This window comes from Protopterus annectens, chromosome 16.part0 (assembly GCF_019279795.1).
Source record: "Protopterus annectens isolate FY-2018-M chromosome 16.part0, PAN1.0, whole genome shotgun sequence".
Taxonomy (NCBI): domain Eukaryota; kingdom Metazoa; phylum Chordata; order Ceratodontiformes; family Protopteridae; genus Protopterus; species Protopterus annectens.
In genome coordinates this window covers 72,328,031-72,348,214 of record NC_056750.1, presented here as the reverse complement: position 1 = coordinate 72,348,214, position 20,184 = coordinate 72,328,031, and the positions used below count along the sequence as shown (strand labels likewise).

Sequence of the window (20,184 nt, the reverse complement as noted above, 5' to 3'; positions counted from 1 at the left end):
GTATTGTTAAGGGGCAAAAATCACAGCAAGCTGGTCATAGTAGATGGAAATCATTCTTGCTACTGTTGGGTTCAGAGGCCATTCCTGTGGCATCAACATACATCATTTATGTCTGTTAGCTAGAATGTTTTTGACCAAACAGGAATTTGACATACCATCAGAAAGTGTTGCGAAGATCTTGCCCATTGCCACACACTTATGGTCCATTGTCAGAGAAGTTATGATCAATTTCTTCCTTGCTTTTTCATATGCTACACTACCAAAGTATTGCCTTTTTGGATAGAAATTACACCCAGGGGAAAGAAGGAAGCCCCGTACAGCCTGCAACACAGAGGACCACCATCATCTCCAGAACACTACTATGAAGATGCAGAGGATTATCATGAGACAGACAAAAAGGGGATGACATGTACTCTGGATAGGACTCTCTTCATTCAGTTGTTTTGTGTGATGGTCAACCAAACACTTAGGTGAAGAAACAGTCGACCCTGACTGCCACCAGATTAGACCAATCCAGCAATCCCTCAGGAGCATTATGGTGGCTTTCTGGAGAAAGGTCTCCTAAACACCTGATTTTGCATTCCGTTCCTCTGCCACTACAGTGGTGTCTGTTAAAGAGCCCCACACTCACATCCAAAGTACAAGCAAATGAGACACACTGTGATTTTTCTAAACCAGACACCTTTGTTACCCTTCTAACGCCCTGAAAAGGATCTCTGAAGAGTTTCAAAAGGGACTCCAACAGTAAAATATGCCCTCTTGCTTGCTCTTTAACAACATTCCTTTAACTTTCGGACCAAACAAAGCCAAGAATATTTCTTTTCATTGTAAGAAACAAAACATGTACTTGTGACTTACCTCTGGAGGTTCAATGAAGGCCAGCCAATCAGATGCATGAGTTGGCAGCAGTCCCATTGACTGACACTTGTACACAGCCAAAGCCAAGCCCAGTAAGTTTCCGATGAGATACAGCAGTCCTTGCAAGAACTTCTGGCTTGAGTTCTCCAATAATTTAGAAGCTGTGATAACACAGAACACAAGGAGACCAAAGGAACAAATCAACATTTAACCTCAGAGGTCCAATACTTAGAGACAACAGATCATAAATCCATCTCAAAACTTCACTTACTGATTCGGACAAAAAGCCCACATGCAGCAATCAAGAACCAGCACAACTGATAGTATCAAGGTCATCTAAGGAAGCATCACACTACAAAAAGAGACTATGAAAATTCAGTAGTAGCTTGTTCATATGCCAAATGTAGCCATTAACTGTCAGCAAAGACCATCCACAGCCCTAGATCTCCAGCTTGAGTTTTTAGCCCTTTAAGACCATATAATAAGGCCTGCCAAGGAACCCAGACCCAGTACAGTTCCATTAGAATCCTTTTCACAAACACTGAAAAACAAAGCAGAACGGCAAATGTCAACTTGACTTACTGGCAGACATGGAAATGAGTGCCTGGATGGGCCGCCATGCCATCATACAAACCATCATGATAGGGAAGATGGAGATGGTGTTACCCGCCATGTACATTATGAACAAATTCATAGGGATCTGCTTAAGGGGTGCAATGGCAATCTCCCAACAGCGCTGTAGAGAAAGAGAAGCATTAAAACAAATTAGTGGCATTGACATATAAAGAATAGTATTTATAACACTTAGACACACATATGCAGACCAAGTTGTGGCTACAGCCCGCATACCTCTCACTTTAGGTTAAACAATATTAGAATCAAAGAACAAGTTATACAGGTGTTAAGCAACAATTACTTAGTCTAACCGACATTTACTTTAGTAGTACAAATGTGTGAGCAACTCACACTAACAAGTATGAAAAATCACTACCACACTATAAACAGTTTTTCAAGGAAACTACTAGAACATGGTCATCCACTCTTCAGGAAGAACGTGTATAGCTAGTGTGGATACCCTTGACAAGCAGGGCTCATCTTTTAGCTATGAAAATCAGTTTCACACAGATAACTTACTATGACCAGATGAGAGGCACTTAGTGCCCACTGCTCAATGTAAAGCCCTCAAGGACAAAAGTAGAGTAAGAAAATTGTGCTTTTGCCACATGACCTTTGACAGGCCCCCAGTATTCCAGTGTGTGTGCGTGTGTGTAAATAAATATATATGGAAAAATCACTATTTTTGTCAAAATGTGCTTTGGTCAGCATCTATTTAGTTGACACAATTAGGCCAACTAAACAGATGGTAAACACCTGTCAAGAAAAAGTAGCAAATCGGATACTTTCCAGATTAGGGAATCTGTCCATTCATGAGAATTGTGCAATCCTGGAATTACAATATACAATTAGCAGGGAGTGTAGGGTACAGGGAGGATTGCCCCTTGCAAAAAATGAAAGTTATGTACTTACCATAATGATACATGTGTGCAATCAGTCTCCATATGTTTCAACCTGTGGGTCATCTGATCTGACATTGGCCAAAACCTTCAAACTTAAATCTGTTGGTCTTCGCCTCCCTTAGCCACAATACCCTGCTCCTCAACTGACCCCTCAAATCAAGTTTGCCCCAACTAAAACAAGCTTTAATCTACAATACTCTCAAAAACGAGGAGGGCAAAGTAGAAGGCAACCTCCCTCACTCAGTCATCTCAGCTAAGAAGGGTGACCCAGACTGAGATATATATCTTGGACCTATCGTTATGTTAAGTATGTAACTTTCACATAAGATGTTGCCTTCTTTGTCTAGCTTCAACCTGTTGAATAGGGTTCCCAGCCATGTGAAAATCCTCAGGAGAAACTAAGGAAGGATATTCCACAATACAGTGGAGCCAAAGGAAGCCCTGGAATGAATATCCAGCTTGTAATGAGACACAAAGGTATGACGGCCCACCCTAGATGCTGCTGCACAAACCACATCAAAGGATATTCTGGAAAATATAGTAATCGAAGTAGCCATAGCTCTAGCAGGATGACCCTTAGGTTTGCCAGGTAGAGTCTTGCCTCTTACAGCACAAGTGAAAGAAATACAGTCCGACAGCCACTTGGATAAAGTCATTTCCGACACAGGTATGCTCAATCTAGATTTCAAAAAGGAAACAAATGACTGACTGGATTTTCTAAAGGTCTTGGTCCTGTCCAGATAAAATCTCAATCGTTTAAGCAAATCCAAACAATGCAGACAGCACTCACCCTTGTTCAAAAAATTGAAAAAACACAGGAAGGTGAATGGAGCAACTGAGATTACTCTCCAAAGCCACCTTGTGAAGAAAAGGGGGGACTTGTATGGAGAGAAACCCTATCATTATGGGACACCAGATAGGGAGAAAACAGTATCATTATGGGACACCAGATAGGGAGAAAACCTATCATTATGGGACACCAGATAGGGAGAAACCCTATCATTATGGGACACCAGATAGGGAGAAACCCTATCATTATGGGACACCAGATAGGGAGAAACCCTATCATTATGGGACACCAGATAGGGAGAAACCCTATCATTATGGGACACCAGATAGGAGAAACCCTATCATTATGGGACACCAGATAGGGAGAAACCCTATCATTATGGGACACCAGATAGGGAGAAACCCTATCATTATGGGACACCAGATAGGGAGAAACCCTATCATTATGGGACACCAGATAGGGAGAAACCCTATCATTATGGGACACCAGATAGGGAGAAACCCTATCATTATGGGACACCAGACAGGGAGAAGAGGAATCAAGAGTTTGTAACTCTGAAACCCTTCGAGCTGAGGTAACAGGCAGAAAAAAACAAGGCCTTCAAGATGACCTCAAGTTTGAGGTAGCAGAAGGTTCAAAAGGAGGGCCTGCAAGGACTTGCAATACAAAGAGGTAAATCCCATGGAGGGACTGGATCCTAAATGGCAAGATGCAACAAAAAGGTACCTTTGAGAAAAGCCTTTGAAATCTTGACAGCTGTCAAGGGGACATTGTACCTACCAACATAAAACTTAAAAAAACAGTTGCCAAATGCACCTTAATCATATAAAAACTACAGCCTGAATAAAAAAAAAAAAAAGACTCTAAAGATGTGGAAAAGCGATTAACTCCAACAGTCTGCCCACACCGTAAAAATATCTCCATTTACTGGAATACACCTTACTAGTAGATATGTATGATGCTATCAGACAGCTTGAGATTCTTGGCCATCAAGTGAACTGGAGAAACAATGTGGTTAGCATGAGAGACTGCAGATTGGAAGGATCTATACCCACTGGATGAAATACGAGATCCAGAATGGGGGGGGGGTGTACCACAGAAGATGCCACAAGAAGGGGAAGCACACCTAGCAAGGCCAGAAAGGGTTATGAGGATAACCATCGCTCTGCAACAGGCTCCTTTCTGGAGAAATTTGACAGAGGAACTGGGGGGATAAGCATACAGGAGTCCTAGGGGCCAAACATATAGCACAGCATCTCTGGTGACTACCCATGAAGGGAGTCTAAGGTGTAATATCTGCTGCACTTGGTGTTGGATGGGAGGGAAACGGGTTGCAGCAGAGAGTGCCCCAGTGTTGGAAGATCCGAGACACTACTCATGAAGCAGAATGTTCCTGCTCAAGCTGACAATGCTGGACGACCTTGGGATGTGGGTTGAAACCAAAAACCGTTGAGATAGATTGCCCATTTCCAAACCCTCACGGCCTCCTGACAAAACAGAAAAGAATGTGTTCCCCTTTGCTTGTCTTTACCAGACAACGGACAGACAAACTGTCCCTATGTACTGAAATCATACTGTTGGGGAGGACGTCCTGAAAGGCCTGCAATGCCAGGTGGATAACCCTCATCTCCAGAACACTGATGTGGATGTTTGTTTCACAGAACACCAGGACCGGTGAACCGTACTCCTTTCAAAAGCCCCCCATGTCAAGTCTCCTGTTGGTCAATAAGGGAGACTGTAACCACTATCAAATCAGATTGTGACATTTTTTCAGTTTTACCAGAAAGTCCAATGGATGGGTCAAGAATGACCATTGTTCTATCAGGGTCCATTTCAGAGCCCTCATATAGTGCACCTCTAGAGGGGCCAACCCTATTGAAGCTACCATGTGAACTAGGAATTTCAAGATCATACGAGTTGGAGGCTTCAAAAGTGCATGTACCAATAGTGCCTACCAAAGGCTGGTCACTCTGGAGCTCGGGAGCCTGGCAATTTACCTGACAATATCGAAGTGGCAACCTATGAATTCTAATGTCTGAACTGGTTGCAGACTTGATTTTATTATGTAATTTAATCCCTAACTGGCTGCATACCTGTAATAAGATGCCCCTGGCCATGGTAAGTAATGCTCTTGTGGGGGCACTGAAGAAAGTACAGTTTTGTACCTACCATAAATGTAGATGTCCGATAGGAATGCATCTGCAGTCCTTACAAATGGGTTGTCCTGTCGTCAGGCAGCCCTTCGGTCGGCCGGATTCCAAAGTCTGGGTCTGGCCTCGGCTGGTGTCGCACTCCACCCGACGTCATTGCGGCAGTTATTCGGGTATAAAGGCATCAGCCGACGCCATTTTCCTCAGTGTTTCTTGCCCCAGATGCCAGTAGCCCTCTAAGAAGGCTAAATTTGGATAAATGCAAATAGTTCCAAATAGTAGAGAGCAAACAAAAAATAAGCATGTATGTACATATATACAAACAAATACACCATAATAGATTCCCCCAGCTAGCTACAAGATGGGCAAATACCCTAGGAGTACCACAGAGGGGAAGGAGGGTGGGTAATCCTGACTGCAGATGCATTCCTATCGGACATCTACATTTATGGTAGGTACAAAACTGTACTATGTCCTTCAAGGATGCATCTGCAGTCCTTACAAATGGGTAGAATACCATAGCCCAACTGGGGGAGGAGGAGAAATTAGTTTATGGTGTAGATAAGATCCCTTGCAAAACAGCAGTGGCAAAACCTGCTCGGGATCTGGAGTATAAAGGTAAATTATAATGCTTGGCAAATGTATGCACGGAGCTCCAAGTAGCAGCCTCTAAAATGTCTTTGGTAGCCACTCCTCGTAAGAAAGCTGTGGTAGTGGCTGTAGCCCTTGTAGAGTGAGGCTTGATGTTTTCTGGAGTTTTCTTCCCATGGTAGGAGTAACAAAATCTAATGCAATTTCCTATCCATTTAGAGATTGTCTGTTTTGAAATTGCTTTTCCTTCCATTCCTGTCGCATATGCTACCAGTAGCTGGTCAGTCTTTCTATTGCTCTTGGTCCTGTCCAGGTAGTAACGTAATTGCCTATGTACATCCAAGGTATGCAACAGTCTTTCTCCCTGTTCTGTGGGTTGGGGAAGAATGTAGGTAGGTGGATAGCTTGATTTAAAGATACTCTGGAGACCACCTTTGGCATAAAAGTAGGATTAGTTCTCATGGATACTCTATCTTGATGGAAGATCAGGAAGGGTTGTACTGCCATTAATGCCTGTAGCTCAGATACCCTTCTTGCTGAAGTGATTGCAAGCAGGAAAGCAGTTTTCCATGATAAGTACTGTAATTCTGCTGTTGCTGCTGGCTCGAAAGGAGGGAGTGTCAACTTTTCTAACACGAAGTTCAAGTCCCATGCTGGCAATGGTGGCTTCCTAGGTGGTTTTACATTTTTAATTCCTCTCAGAAACTGCCTGAGCAGAGGATGTGAGAAGAGTGGAGGATCCAAGTTGTATTCTGCTGAGATAGCTGATGCATGAATCTTAATGGAAGAATAGGATAGGCCGTTGTGGAAGAGCTCTGCCAAGTATTCCAGGATGTTAGCTATGTTTACCAGTGACACCTTCTCTCCTTTTGCAGTACTCCAAATGAGATATCTTTTCCATTTTGCTGAATAATATTTTCTTGTTGAGGGTCTGCGAGCCTCCAAGATAATGTCTTTAACCCTTTGGGATAAATTTGGGTTATTTGATCTTATGCAATGTTCCAGGCAGTCAGCTGCAGTGTTTTCAGGTTTGGATGCAGGGTGTTGTAGTTGTTCTGTGTTAACTGTAAGGGAACTAGAGGTAGAGTCCATATTTGTTCCCGAGACATGCTCCTCAGTAATGGGTACCAATGCTGCCTTGGCTAGTCTGGAGCTATCAGAATGATCCTTGGACGGTCCTCTTTGATTTTCAATAGCACCTTGTGCATCAAAGGAAGTGGTGGGAATGCATATGCTGTCGGGTTTTTCCAACTGAAAGATAGGGAGTCCACTTTCCAAGCAAGTGGGTGGTACGTCCTTGTGCAGAATTTCTGCAGTTGGTGATTGCGTGGGGATGCAAATAAGTCTATTTCTGGTAGCCCCCACTGTCTTGCAATGGTTTTGAAGATGTCCGGATGCAGCATCCATTCGTGGGCATCCGTGGCAGTTCTGCTTAGTATGTCTGCTAGAATGTTTTCTTTTCCTGGCACAAAAATTGCTTGTAACTGGATGTTGAAGCTCAGGGCCACATTCAGAGGTCCATTGCCATCCGGCATAGAGGGTACGAATGTGTGCCTCCCTGCTTGTTGATGTACCACATAACTGTGGTGTTGTCTGTCCTTATCAACAGTGGGCCTTGTTGAAGAAATGGTCTGAATGTCTGAATTGCCAGTTTTACTGCCAGCATTTCCTTTGATTTATGTGTAGGTGCAGCTGGTCTTGAGTCCATAAGCCTTGTATGCACTTGTCCAGCATGTCCGCCCCCCAACCGAGGTCTGAGGCGTCCGTTGTGATTGTCTGGCTTGGTTGAGTGCTGTGGAAGGGCAGTCCTTTGTTTGATTGACAAGCCTGAGCCCACCATTGGAATTCTTGTTTCAGGCATGGGATTATTGGAATTTGGGTTTCTAGGCTGTGCTTGTGCTGAGACCATAAATTCCTTAGGTACCACTGTAACTTTCTCATATGCAGTCTGGCATGTGGAACCAATATTATGCAGGATGCCATGTAACCCAAAGCTTGCAGGACTTTTCTTGCTGTTAGCTGGTACTGCTTCATCAATGCCAAGAAGTAGAGAGGGAGTTGCTCCTGTTTTTCTACGGTTAGGAATGCCATTTGTCTTGATGTGTCCAGTTCTGCACCCAAAAAAGTTATCCTTTGGGATGGTATCAGTCTTGACTTTTTTATATTGACTGTGTATCCCAGGGCTTGCAGTAGATAAATGACTCTTTTCAAGTCTTCTGTTAGTTTGTTTTTGTTGTCCGCTTGTAACAGGCAGTCGTCCAGGTAAGGGTAAATTTGAATTCCCTGAAGCCTGCAATGAGCAATTACTGATGCCAGGCATTTCGTGAATACTCTGGGCGCAGTAGATAAGCCAAAGGGCAATGCTGAGAATTGATAATGCTCTGATCCTGCAAGAAATCTGAGGTATCTTCTGCAACTGTGTCTGATTGGGACATGCAGGTATGCCTCCTTGAGATCTAGAGTCACCAGCCAAGACTCCTTGCCCAGCATGGGAAGAAGCTGCTGTAAGGTCAGCATTTTGAACTTTGGTACTATGAGAAAAGAGTTTAATGCGAACAAATCCAGTATTGGTCTCCATTGTGTTTCTTTTCTTGGAACAAGGAACAGTCTTGAGTAAAACCCCTGGCCTTGTTCTTGTTGTGGAACTTTTTCTATTGCATTGATCTGAGCAAGCAGAGAAATTTGCTTGAAAGCTTCTGCCCTCTGATTTTGCGGTAGGTTTGGCATGCCTTGTTTCCTTGGTAAGGTATGAAAGTGGAACCTGTAGCCTTGGTCTATAATGTCCAAAATCCATTTGTCCTTTGTCAATCTGTGCCAATTGTCTGAAAACAGAGATAATTTTCCGCCCAAGGGAGCTTCTGTTTGCTCTTTGGTTAGCGGAAGTAGAGGAAAGTCATTGGGATTGTCCCTGTGGGGCAGGAGAAGCCCCTGTGTCACTTCTTTGATTTGCTGGTTGCCATTGTTGTCCCCTGTAGGAACCTCTGTATTGTCCTCTTCCTCGGCCACGCCTGCTTTTGCCCCTTTGAAATCTTTCAGTATTAGGAAAGGACCAGTTTTTTGAAGGCCAATTCCTGCTGAATCTGGGTGGCTGAACCTGGAGGAAATCTTTGACTGTCTGAACTGACTTGGCTTTTTCCTCAATGGTCTTTAATACATCTTTAACATTAGCACCAAAAAGCTTGTTCTTTTCCAAGGGTGCATCAAGAAGTTTTGCCTTAACATGATCTGGTAGAGGTTGTTCTTTTAACCATGCATGTCTATGAATGACCGCCCCTGTCATAGCTGCCCTACATGAAGCTTCCAATGCATCATATCCACACTGAAGGAAGTGATTGCTAACTTGCTGAGAGTTGTGTACAGCCTCCTGCAAAGACTTCCTATCTAAAGGATCAGGAGAGGCCAAAGTTTTCTGTAAATCATCTAACAGGAAATCCTGATATTGAAACATATGAAAGAGACAATTGAGAGCTCTCATAGATAAAGTAGTGGAGGTGTAAACCTTCTTCCCCCATCTCTCTAATGACCTAGCTTCCCTGTTGGAAGGCAAAGGATTTTTGGAGGTGGATGCTGAAACCCCTTTCGGCCCTTGTGAAAAAGTTTCTAAATCAACAGCATGGGCCCTAAAGAAATGAGAATGTGTTTCAGGGACTCTATAGTATCTGTCCGGCTTGGCAGGAGCAGGAGGGAGAGTATCAGGGGTAACACTGGAGTCAGAGTATAGATCATCCAGAACATCAAGCACAGGAGGTATAGCTAAGGGCCTGTGCTGGGGCTTTTTAAGGAAGGTACGAAGGCGCTTTCTGGAATCAGAAAATTCCTGGCCTTGTCACTTAAAATGTTCCCTCATGGAATGCAGAACTTCCCCAAAAGAAATATCCTCAGGAGGGGAGGCCGAGGGGATGGAGTCCTCTGCATCTGAGTCCTCGTAGGTCTGGAAAGGCTCTTCCTGGCTATCGGAGTGGCTAGAGGCCTCAGAATCTTCATGTGAAGGGAGAGGGTCAGTGGGCTCAACCCTGGGCCTCTTATCAGGAAGAGGCTGGGATCCTCTCTCAGGATGGGCCTGGGTACCTCTGATCATGGAGATTAAGTCTGCTGCCATAGTCATGATTTGTGTCTCAGGAGTAGGCTGAGGTAAGGCTTTAGCAGTAAGGTGTTTAGTCTTGCTGGCTGCCTTAGCACGTGTGTAGGCCTTGATAGACATGGACATGGGAGGCCTAGCAGCTCCACGTGCAGGAGTGACCTTATCCACAGCAATGGTCTCGGGCATTTCCTCGGTTACAGTATCCAGAGGAAAATCAATAACTGGCGTCGGTGTGGTCTCCGGTATCGGAGGTATTGGTAATGCGGTGTCTTCGGTTCGGAGCGGTGAAATAACCGCCTCAGAGGGAACTGGGGCACTCGCGGTAGGTTTTGGCGTGGTGTCGGTGGAAGACGCGGACCGAGGATGGCGGTCCTGGACTTTACGTTTTTTAGGAGTCTGCGATGTCGGTAATTCCGACGGCATCTTGTAATCGAATTTTTCGCCGAAAAAGTCTTCAGCGAACTCCACCCGGTGCCTGAGAGTGCGCTTATTGAAGCGAGCACAGGCGGCACAGGCCGAGACGTCGTGGTCTGGGCCAAGGCAAGGAAGGCAGTAAGAATGGAAATCCTTATGAGGTATTTGTTTACCACAAGACAAACAATTATTAACTTTTTCAGTAATTTCTGACATCGGCTGAGGCAAGAAAAAGTCCCCAACGGGGTACTTAGCTTTTTTGATGACTTCGGATCGAAGAATACAGGAGCTGACCGACCGGCACCTGCGAACTGCTTTTGCTTCGGGCACCGCGCAGCAAGAAAGACTGGAGAAGATGACGTCGGCTGATGCTTATGTACTCCTGCCGCTCTGACGTCGGAGAGAAATGCGACATCAGCCGACGTCGGACCCAGACTTTGAAATCCGGCCGACCGAGGGCTGCCTGAGGCAGGACAACCCATATGTTATGACTGCAGTTGCATTCTTGAAGGACATCAAAATTTGCTTTTCTACTTTTGCCCTTTGGTTTGGAGGAGTGTCCGGGAATCCCTTGGGTACTGGAAAGGTGTGGAAAGAAAACCTGTGCCCTAGGGATACAGTTCTGAGTACCCATTTGTCGTCCGTGATGGTGGCCCAGACATTTGCGCCAACCTTCCCCCTAAAGGACTCCCTGGGCAAGCAAGAACAGGCAGAAGTTGGACAGAGTCATTGAGAAGGTTTGGACTGAGATATAGGCTTACAACTTCCCATCTTGGAAGTGGAAGCATGCCAAAGCTTAGACCTTTGAGGGGTAGCCATCTGCCCCCTAGAAGATTTGTAATCTCTAGTACTAGAATGGTTCTGTCTGCTGGTATCAGGAAACATCCATCTCTTAGAAGGGTAATTCCTGCTAAAGCGAGGAGGCTGAACTTGTAGAAAGTCTAACAGTTTGCATAGACTTGGCCTTATCCTCAATCTTCTTAAGCGCTTCTTCTGCTTTGCTGACAAAAAGACTGTCCTTATGTAAAGGTACATCTAAAAGCTTAGCCTTGACAGGCTCTGGAAGGGGCTGTTCCCCAAGCCAAGCGTGCCTTCTAATAACCGATCCAGTAGTTGTAGCCCTGCAGGAGGCTTCTAGAATGTCAAAACCACAATGTAATGAATGTTTATTGACAAGACTGGCAGAATTCAGCAAATCCTGCAAATCCTTACTCTCTGCCAAAAGAGGCACACTTGCAATCCTAGACTTAATAGCCTCCAAGGTGTGCTGCTGGTACTTAAGCATATAAAAAAGACAATTAGTAGACCTAATAGCAAGAATGGCAGAGGTATAAACTTTTTTACCCCACTTATCTAGGTTCCTAGATTCCCTGTCAGATGGAACAGGATTTTTGGTAACAGTGGCCTTAACTCCTTTAGGGCCTTGAGAAATAACCTCTGAATCAGCCAAGGGACTCCTGAAAAGAAACGCACAAGAATCAGGAACTCTATAGTACCCGTCAGGTTTCCTGGGAGCAGGAGGGACCGCATTTGGTGTCCAGGAATTTTCCAGAAAAACATCATCAACCACTTCCAACACTGGAGGAATACCCAGAGGCTTATGCTGAGGCAAATCCAAAAACTCCCTAATCCTTTTCTTAGACTGGGGATAATTGTGACTTTCCATTTAAAATGCTCCCTGAGAGTATTTAAAGTATCACCAAAAGAGAAATCCTCTAGGGGAGAAGCGGAAGGAATCAACTCCTCCGCATCTAAATCCACAAAAGGAGAAAAAAGTACAGGTGTGTGCACTTACCATAAATGTAGATGTTAGAGTGTATTCACTGTTGCAGTCATCACATTTGGGTTATCTGCTTGCAGTAGCCCTCAGTCAGCCTGATTAACAAAGTCTTGGGTCCTGCGTCAGTTGTTGTCCCTTCTTACATGATGTCACGTCATCAGGGGGTATAAAACATGCAACCGAGGCCATTACATCAGTTTTTCTTCCCCTAGATGTCAGGTGCCCCCCTAATGGGAAGCAATAAAATCTATAAATATAAAAGGTTATACCTCCAACAAAAAAGCAAATACACCAAAAAGCATTTGAGCATAGTAAAAGAGAGTAGAGGTATAGTCAAAAGAAGTAAGGGGGCTGGAGAGAGGGTAACCAGGACTGCAACAGTGAATACACTCGAACAGCTACATTTATAGTAAGTGTACACAATATAGTAAGTGTACACAACTGTGCTATGTTTTTTGTATTTCACTGTTGCAGTCATCACATTTGGGTAGATTCCCAAAGCTAAGGATGGGAGGAGGAAATTTAGATAGCATTAGGACCAGCTATGAGGCCCTGCAAGACTGCAGTGGCAAAGCCAGCTCTGGATTTAGAGAAGATTGGCAGATGGTAATGCTTGGTGAAAGTATGTACAGAACTCCAGGGAGCAGCTTTAGGATGTCCCTGGTAGGGACACCTCTGAGAAAGGCTGTAGAAGAAGATGAAGCCCTGGTTGAGTGGGGTCTGATCCCCGTGGGATATGTTTTCCATGGTGCTTGTAGCAGAAATTAATGCAATGGGCCTATGCATTTGGAAATGGTTTGCTTTGAAATAGCCTTCCCCTCTGCCCCTGCAGCAAATGCCACCAGCAGTTGTTCAGATTTCCTTTGAGGTTTAGTCCTGTCCAAGTAGAATCTAATGTATGTGCACATCTAATAAGTGCAGTATCCATTTCCCCTTTGTTCTGTGGATTAGGAAAGAAGTTTGGCAAATGAATGGACTGATTAAGGGCCACACTGGATACCACCTTGGGCATGAAGCAGGGATTGGTCCTGAGGGACACCCTGTCCGCATGAAAGCTGATGAAAGGCTCCACTGCCATAAGGGCCTGTAATTCAGAAACCCTTCTTGCTGAAGTGATTGCTAAAAGAAAAGCTGTTTTCCAAGAAAGGAATTTTAAATCTACAGTAACAGCTGGCTTGAAAGGGGGGAAGAGTGAGTTTTTCCAATACAAAGTTAAGGTCCCAGGCTGGAGTTGGAGCTTTCCTGGATAGTTGTAAATTTTTGGCCCCTCTTAGGAACTGCTTGAGCAATGGATGAGAGAAGAGGGGAGGTTCTGTGTTATAATGAGCTGAAATGGTGAGGGGTGAATTTTGATGGAGGAGAAGGACAGGCCCTTGTGAAGCACCTCAGTTAAGTATTGTAAAATCTGAAGTAAATCGGGCACTGCTGTGCTCATCTCTTGAGATTGGTTCCAGGCACAGAATATTTTCCATTTTCAGCACAAGATTTTCTAGTACTAGGTCTCCTTGCCTCTAAAATGATATCCATCACTGGTTTAACTGAGGGATGGTAAAGGAGAGATTAAGTAATTAGCCAGGCTGTTAGGTTCAGTGTTTGAAGCTGAGGGTGCAAAATCTGGTTCTCCTGCTGAGACAATAGAGTAGGAGTCTTGGGCAGGTGCCATGGGGCCAACACTGACATACTGCGCAAAAGGGGGGTACCAGTGTTGGTGTGGCCCGTCTGGTGCAATCAAAATCATCCTTGGTTTGTCTTGTTTGATCTTTAGTAGTACTTTGGAGAGCAGAGACAGAGGAGGAAAGGCATAAACTGACAGGTTTTTCCAGCTGAAGGACACAGCATCCACTTTCCAAGCTTGTTTGTGGGGAGTCCTTGTGCAAAATATGTCCAATTGATAGTTCTGGGGGAAGGCAAAAAGATCTATATCTGGGCTCCACCATTTGCTTGTCAACATGTTGAAAATCCTTGGTTCCAGTTTCCACTCGTGTGGGTCCATGAAGTTTCTGCTTAGTTTGTTTGCCAATGTATTTAGTTTTCCTGGCAGGAATTGAGCTTGTAGATGCACTTGGTAGTGCAGGGCTGTGTTCCACAATGCCATGGCTAGTCTGCAGAGTGGATAAGAATGTGTACCCCCCTGCTTGTTTATGTATCACAGAACAGTGGTGTTTGTCCATCTTTACCATGAATTGTCCTGGAAGAATGTGGTCCTTGAAGTCTATCAGAGCATTCTGTACAGCTAACATTTCTTTTTGATTGATATGCAGGTGCATTTGACTTGGGTTCCCTTTGCCCTGAATGCACTTCCCTGCCAGGTGTGCCCCCATGCATAGTCTGATGCATCTGTTGTTAGGGTTTTGGGGGGCAGAGGGTATTGTGAATGGTAGTCCCTTGTTTTGGTAGCAAGCCTCTGCCCACCAAAGGAACTCTAGGCGTAGGCAAGGTAGGATAGGAATCATTGCTGCTAGATCCTGAGAATGTTGACATCACAGGCTTTTTAGATACCATTGTAGTTTCCTTATATGCAATCTTGCATATGGAATTAGAAGAATGCAGGAGGCCATGAACCCAAAAGCTTGTGGTATTTGCCTTGCAGATAGGGTTTTTGTGGCCCCTTTTTGAAGTAGGTTGTCAACTGAATTTGTTTCGCTGGCGTGAGGAAAGCCATCTGGGAAGTTGTATTCAAGCTTGATCCCAGGAATATAATTTGTTGACAGGGTACCAGATACGATTTATTTTCGTTTATGGTGTACCCCAGACAAGTAAGCACCCTGTGTACAAAGGTCAGATGATTCAAAAGTATGCCCTGGCTTTCTGCTTGAATTAGACAATCATTCAGGTATGGGTATATTTGAATATTTCTTTGCCTGCAAAATGCAATGACTGGAGCTAGGCACTTTGTGAATACCCTGGGTGCAGTAGATAAGCCAAAGGGCAGTGCAAAGAACTGATAGTGTGTGTAGCCTGCTTTGAAGCACAGGCATCTTCTGCAAGATTCGCTGATTGGGATGTGCAGGTATGCTTCCTTTAAATCTAGCGTTGCCAACCAGGCATCTTTGCCTAGCATAAGGAGCAACTGGTGAAAAGTCAGCATCTTGAATTTTGGAATCACCAAAAAGGTGTTTAGAGTAGACAGGTCTAGGATAGGACGCCATGAACTGTCTTTTCTGGGTACCAGGAAAAGTCTCTAGTAGAAACCTTGCCCCTTTTCCTCTTCTGGTACCAACTGAATAGCCCCCATGCTTAAGAAAAAAAGTACTTGTTTTTGGGCCTCTGCCCACTGATTTGGGGGGTAGATCTGGCCACCCGCTTGGTGTTGGTAACGTGCAGAAGTGAAATCTGTATCCCTGGGACACTATATTTAAAACCCATTTGTCCTGGGTAATGAGGTCCCAGTTTTTTGCATGAAGAGTAATCTTTCCCCCCAAAGGGGCAGTCAGTTGAGAAGTGCTTGGCAGTTTTAAAAAGAAGTAATTGAGACAGTTTACCATAGGGAGGAGTTTTATTACTACCAGATTTGGAAGTGGGAGCTCCCCACTGCTTAGTCTTGTGTGCACCCTGGGACTGAAGCCTGGGAGCTCTGCTGGATCTGGGTTTGGCCTGAGAAGGTCTGGAAGAGGCAGGAAAGGACCAGTTCTTGGAAGGCCAATGCCTACTAAACCATGGAAGTTGTACTTGTAAAAAATCTTTAACAGTTTGCATAGACTTGGCTTTTTCTTCCATCTTTTTAAGAAAGTCTTCTGCCTTGTTGCCAAACAGGCGGTCCTGGTTTAAGGGAGCATCCAGTAATTTCACTTTAACATGATCTGGCAAGGATTGCCCCTTAAGCCAAGCATGCCTTCTAAGTACAGACCCAGTTACAGCAGCCCTGCAAGATGCCTCTAGTGAATCAAAACCACATTGCAAAGTTTGTTTTCCAACTTGTTCAGCTGAATGCAGTAAATCCTTATTTTCAGCACAATCAGGAATCAACATCATTTTCTGTTTAAATGAAACCAAGAATATGCTGCTGATACTTTAACATATGAAACTGGCAGTTTAAAGCCCTGATGGCCAAAGTTGCAGAAGTGTATACCTTCTTACCCCATCTATCCAGCGCCCTGGAGTCTCTATCAGAGAGGGTATAATGCCCTTGGTCCCTGTGAAATGGTCTCAGGATCCGCAGTAGGATTTTTAAAAAGGAACTTGTGAGAGTCAGGGACTCTGTAAGAGTCAGGGACTCTGTAATATCTATCAGGTTTTCTGAAAGCAGGAGGTAAAGAGTCAGGGGCCAAGCTAGATTCTGAAAAGGCATCATCAACAATGTCTAGTACAGGAACTATGGCTAAAGGCCTGTGCTGGGGCAGGCATAAGAAATCCCTAAGCCTCTTTTTAGAATCAGAGAAATCCTGACTTCCCAATGAAAATGCTCCCTGAGAGTATGCAAGGTTTCACCAAAAGAGAAATCCTCTGGGAAGAAGCAGAGGGAATAGAGTCCCCTGCATCAGAATCCTCATAGGTAGAGAAGGGTAAATCCTGGTCATCAGAGGAAACAGAAAATTCAGAATCCAGATCAGAAATATCATAAGCAAATTCAGCTTCCCCTGATTAAAGTAATAAGGTCTTCAGCCATTCTTATCGTTTGTTTTTTAGGCACAGAGGCCGGACCATGCGGTCTGGGCGTCAGTTTTCTAGGCATGGTTCGAGTTTTAGGCCTTGAAGAAGAATGGCGTTGGTTAAATACGCAAGTCAGTAGGCCTGAATACACCCTCAAGGTAGAGACATCCGCAGGTTCCACAGTTGAAGCATCTCGTGGCATACCGGACTCCAAATAGGTCTCAGTAGAGGCCTGCGAATCTGAAGAAGCGGGAATCAGGGGCTGCGAAAGCGCCTCACTGAGTATCCGTGAACTGGCGACTGGCTTAGGAGAAGCGCTGTCAGCAGGTTGGACCTAGGCAGCCTGCCTCTGTCTTTATCTTTGCGTTTTTTCAGAATGTCGGTAGTCGGATGGCTTACCAAAGACATATCAGGATAATTGAACTGAGCACCAAAATATTTAGAAGAGAAAATATACCGACGACGGATAGTTCGTGGTTTAAATAAGGCACAAAACTGACAGTGAGGTACGTCGTGGTCAGGGCCTAGGCAAGGAATACAGTACGAATGAAAATCTTTATGAGGTATTTGCTTTCCACAAGTTAAGCAATTATTTACTTTTACTGACATCGTTTTAGAACAAGAAAAAGTTTCCCTAACGGGGTACTTAGCTTTTAGCTGAAGACTTTGGTTCTGAAACTCGAAAACGAAAATTTCAAGAGTCGGCCAACCGGCACTTGCGAACTGCTTCTGCTTCGGGCACCGCACAGCAGGAAAGACTGATGTAATGGCATCGGCTACATGTTTTATACCCCTGATGACCTGACGTCATGGAAGAAAGGACAGCAACCGACGCAGGACCCAAGTCTTTGTTAATCAGGCCGAATGAGGGCTACTGCAAGCAGATAACCCAAATGTGATGGCTGCAACAGTGAAACACGAAGAACATCCTGAGAAACTTCCTCTTCATCAGCAGGAAATGCTAGAAGTATCAGAACCAGAAAAAGATAAAGCCTCAGGAGAAACATCCCTACCCCTTTTAGAAGGAGGTGGTTGTGAACCCCTAATAAGAGTAAAAAGGTCATTAGCCATTTTAACCATTTGGGATTGAGGGGAACGAGAGGAAACTGGAGCCTGCTTTTTCACAGGCTTACGACGGGAAGATTTACCTACAAGTCTGAAGGACACGGGAGGCCTGGCAACTGTCGAAGACGCGACAGAGGTTGTCGATATGAGCTTGCTGTCCGAAAGACAGACGGAAGCCTTGGACACCGGAGCCAGCTTAGCGGCTCCAGATCCAGCTGAAGAGGTGACAGGTGGAAGGTCAGAAGACAAAATAAAAGCCGGAGACCTGGGGGACTCTGAAATGGTCTCAACCGAGGCCTCCGGTTGAAAATCTGCGGGCTGCAAAGGCACCTCACTGGCTACCGCAGGACTGACTACCAACTTAACATCATCTGAAGAATTGACCCTCTGAAGCCTGTCACGGTCCTTATCCTTACGCTTCTTAGGGATATCCGAAGCCTGAAGACCAGCGGATGCCATACCAACAAACTTAGGCCAAACTCCAAAATGCTTAGCTAAAAGCTTAGCCTGACGACAAATAGTAAGTAGATTAAAGGAAGCACAGAGATCACAATTGGGAACGTCGTGGTCAAGGCCTAAACAAATGCAATAGGAATGGAAATCTCTGTGGGGAATCTGCTTTCCACAGGTGAGACACTTATTAAACTCTTCTGACATTCGTTAAGGCAAGAAAAGAGGATCCCCAATGGGGTACTTAGCTGTAGTTAACTTCAACTTTGTAGTCGGAAACCAAAACGGTAAACTGACGACCGGCACTCATGCAAAAAATGCTGCTTCGGGCTTCGCGGCAAGGAAGACTGAGGAAGTGATGTCGGCTGCCTCCTTTTGTATCGGACGTCCTGACGTCCTTTACAACCAACAGCCAATATGCACACAGTGCAGGCTGGAGAAGTTGTTTGACCGCAACTGAGCTACAAAATATAAGTATCTTTTGATTATTTTTACAGACTACTGTTTTTATAATTTAATATATATAAAGCACTTTGTCTATTCAGAATCTTCACAAATCCTTATCTGTTTAAAAAACTTTATTTTGAATCTGTAGTGCTTGCTGTCTTAGGCTATTGTATAAACTGAAACATTTACTGTGTGTAATTATCTCTTGGCTAGTGGGGGCTGGTTCTTTTGTGTTCTTGTAAAAAAAAAAAAAAAAAGTTGTTGTTCTGGTCTTTGTCTTTGCACACAGTGCAGGCTGGAGAAGTTGTTTGACCGCAACTGAGCTACAAAATATAAGTATCTTTTGATTATTTTTACAGATTACTGTTTTTATAATTTAATATATATAAAGCACTTTGTCTATTCAGAATCTTCACAAATCCTTATCTGTTTAAAAAACTTTCATTTGAATCTGTAGTGCTTGCTGTCTTAGGCTATTGTATAAACTGAAACATTTACTCTGTAATTATCTCTTGGCTAGTGGGGGCTGGTTCTTTTGTGTTCTTGTAAAAAAAAAAAAAAGTTGTTGTTCTGGTCTTTGTCTTTGCACACAGTGCAGGCTGGAGAAGTTGTTTGACCGCAACTGAGCTACAAAATATAAGTATCTTTTGATTATTTTTAGAGATTACTGTTTTTATAATTTAATATATATAAAGCACTTTGTCTATTCAGAATCTTCACAAATCCTTATCTCTTTAAAAACTTTCATTTGAATCTGTAGTGCTTGCTGTCTTAGGCTATTGTATAAACTGAAACATTTACTCTGTGTAATTATCTCTTGGCTAGTGGGGGCTGGTTCTTTTGTGTTCTTGTAAAAAAAAAAGTTGTTGTTCTGGTCTTTGTCTTTGCACACAGTGCAGGCTGGAGAAGTTGTTTGACCGCAACTGAGCTACAAAATATAAGTATCTTTTGATTATTTTACAGATTACTGTTTTTATAATTTAATATATATAAAGCACTTTGTCTATTCAGAATCTTCACAAATCCTTATCTCTTTAAAAACTTTCATTTGAATCTGTAGTGCTTGCTGTCTTAGGCTATTGTATAAACTCAAACATTTACTCTGTGTAATTATCTCTTGGCTAGTGGGGCTGGTTCTTTTGTGTTCTTGTAAAAAAAAAGTTGTTGTTCTGGTCTTTGTCTTTGCACACAGTGCAGGCTGGAGAAGTTGTTTGACCGCAACTGAGCTACAAAATATAAGTATCTTTTGATTATTTTTACAGATTACTGTTTTTATAATTTAATATATATAAAGCACTTTGTCTATTCAGAATCTTCACAAATCCTTATCTCTTTAAAAACTTTCATTTGAATCTGTAGTGCTTGCTGTCTTAGGCTATTGTATAAACTGAAACATTTACTCTGTGTAATTATCTCTTGGCTAGTGGGGGCTGGTTCTTTTGTGTTCTTGT

General features: G+C 43.8%; 2 protein-coding genes across 2 annotated transcripts in view; one reads left to right on the top strand and one right to left on the bottom strand.

Moving 5' to 3' along the window:
* EMC4 (ER membrane protein complex subunit 4) overlaps positions 1-1,615 on the bottom strand; it is a 207,458-nt gene extending 205,843 nt beyond the window's left edge. Inside the window, exons 1-2 of the mRNA XM_044058758.1 lie at positions 1,441-1,615; positions 859-1,019 (exon numbers count right to left, since the gene is read on the bottom strand). Coding sequence (XP_043914693.1) covers positions 859-1,019; positions 1,441-1,552 — 273 coding nt within the window. The 5' untranslated portion in view covers positions 1,553-1,615. The remainder of the gene's footprint in view (positions 1-858; positions 1,020-1,440) is intronic.
* An 8,773-nt stretch (positions 1,616-10,388) lies between these two features.
* LOC122790515 (extensin-1-like) overlaps positions 10,389-20,184 on the top strand; it is a 25,998-nt gene continuing 16,202 nt past the window's right edge. The window contains exon 1 of the mRNA XM_044058065.1: positions 10,389-10,394. Within this exon, the coding sequence (XP_043914000.1) occupies positions 10,389-10,394 (6 nt within the window). The remainder of the gene's footprint in view (positions 10,395-20,184) is intronic.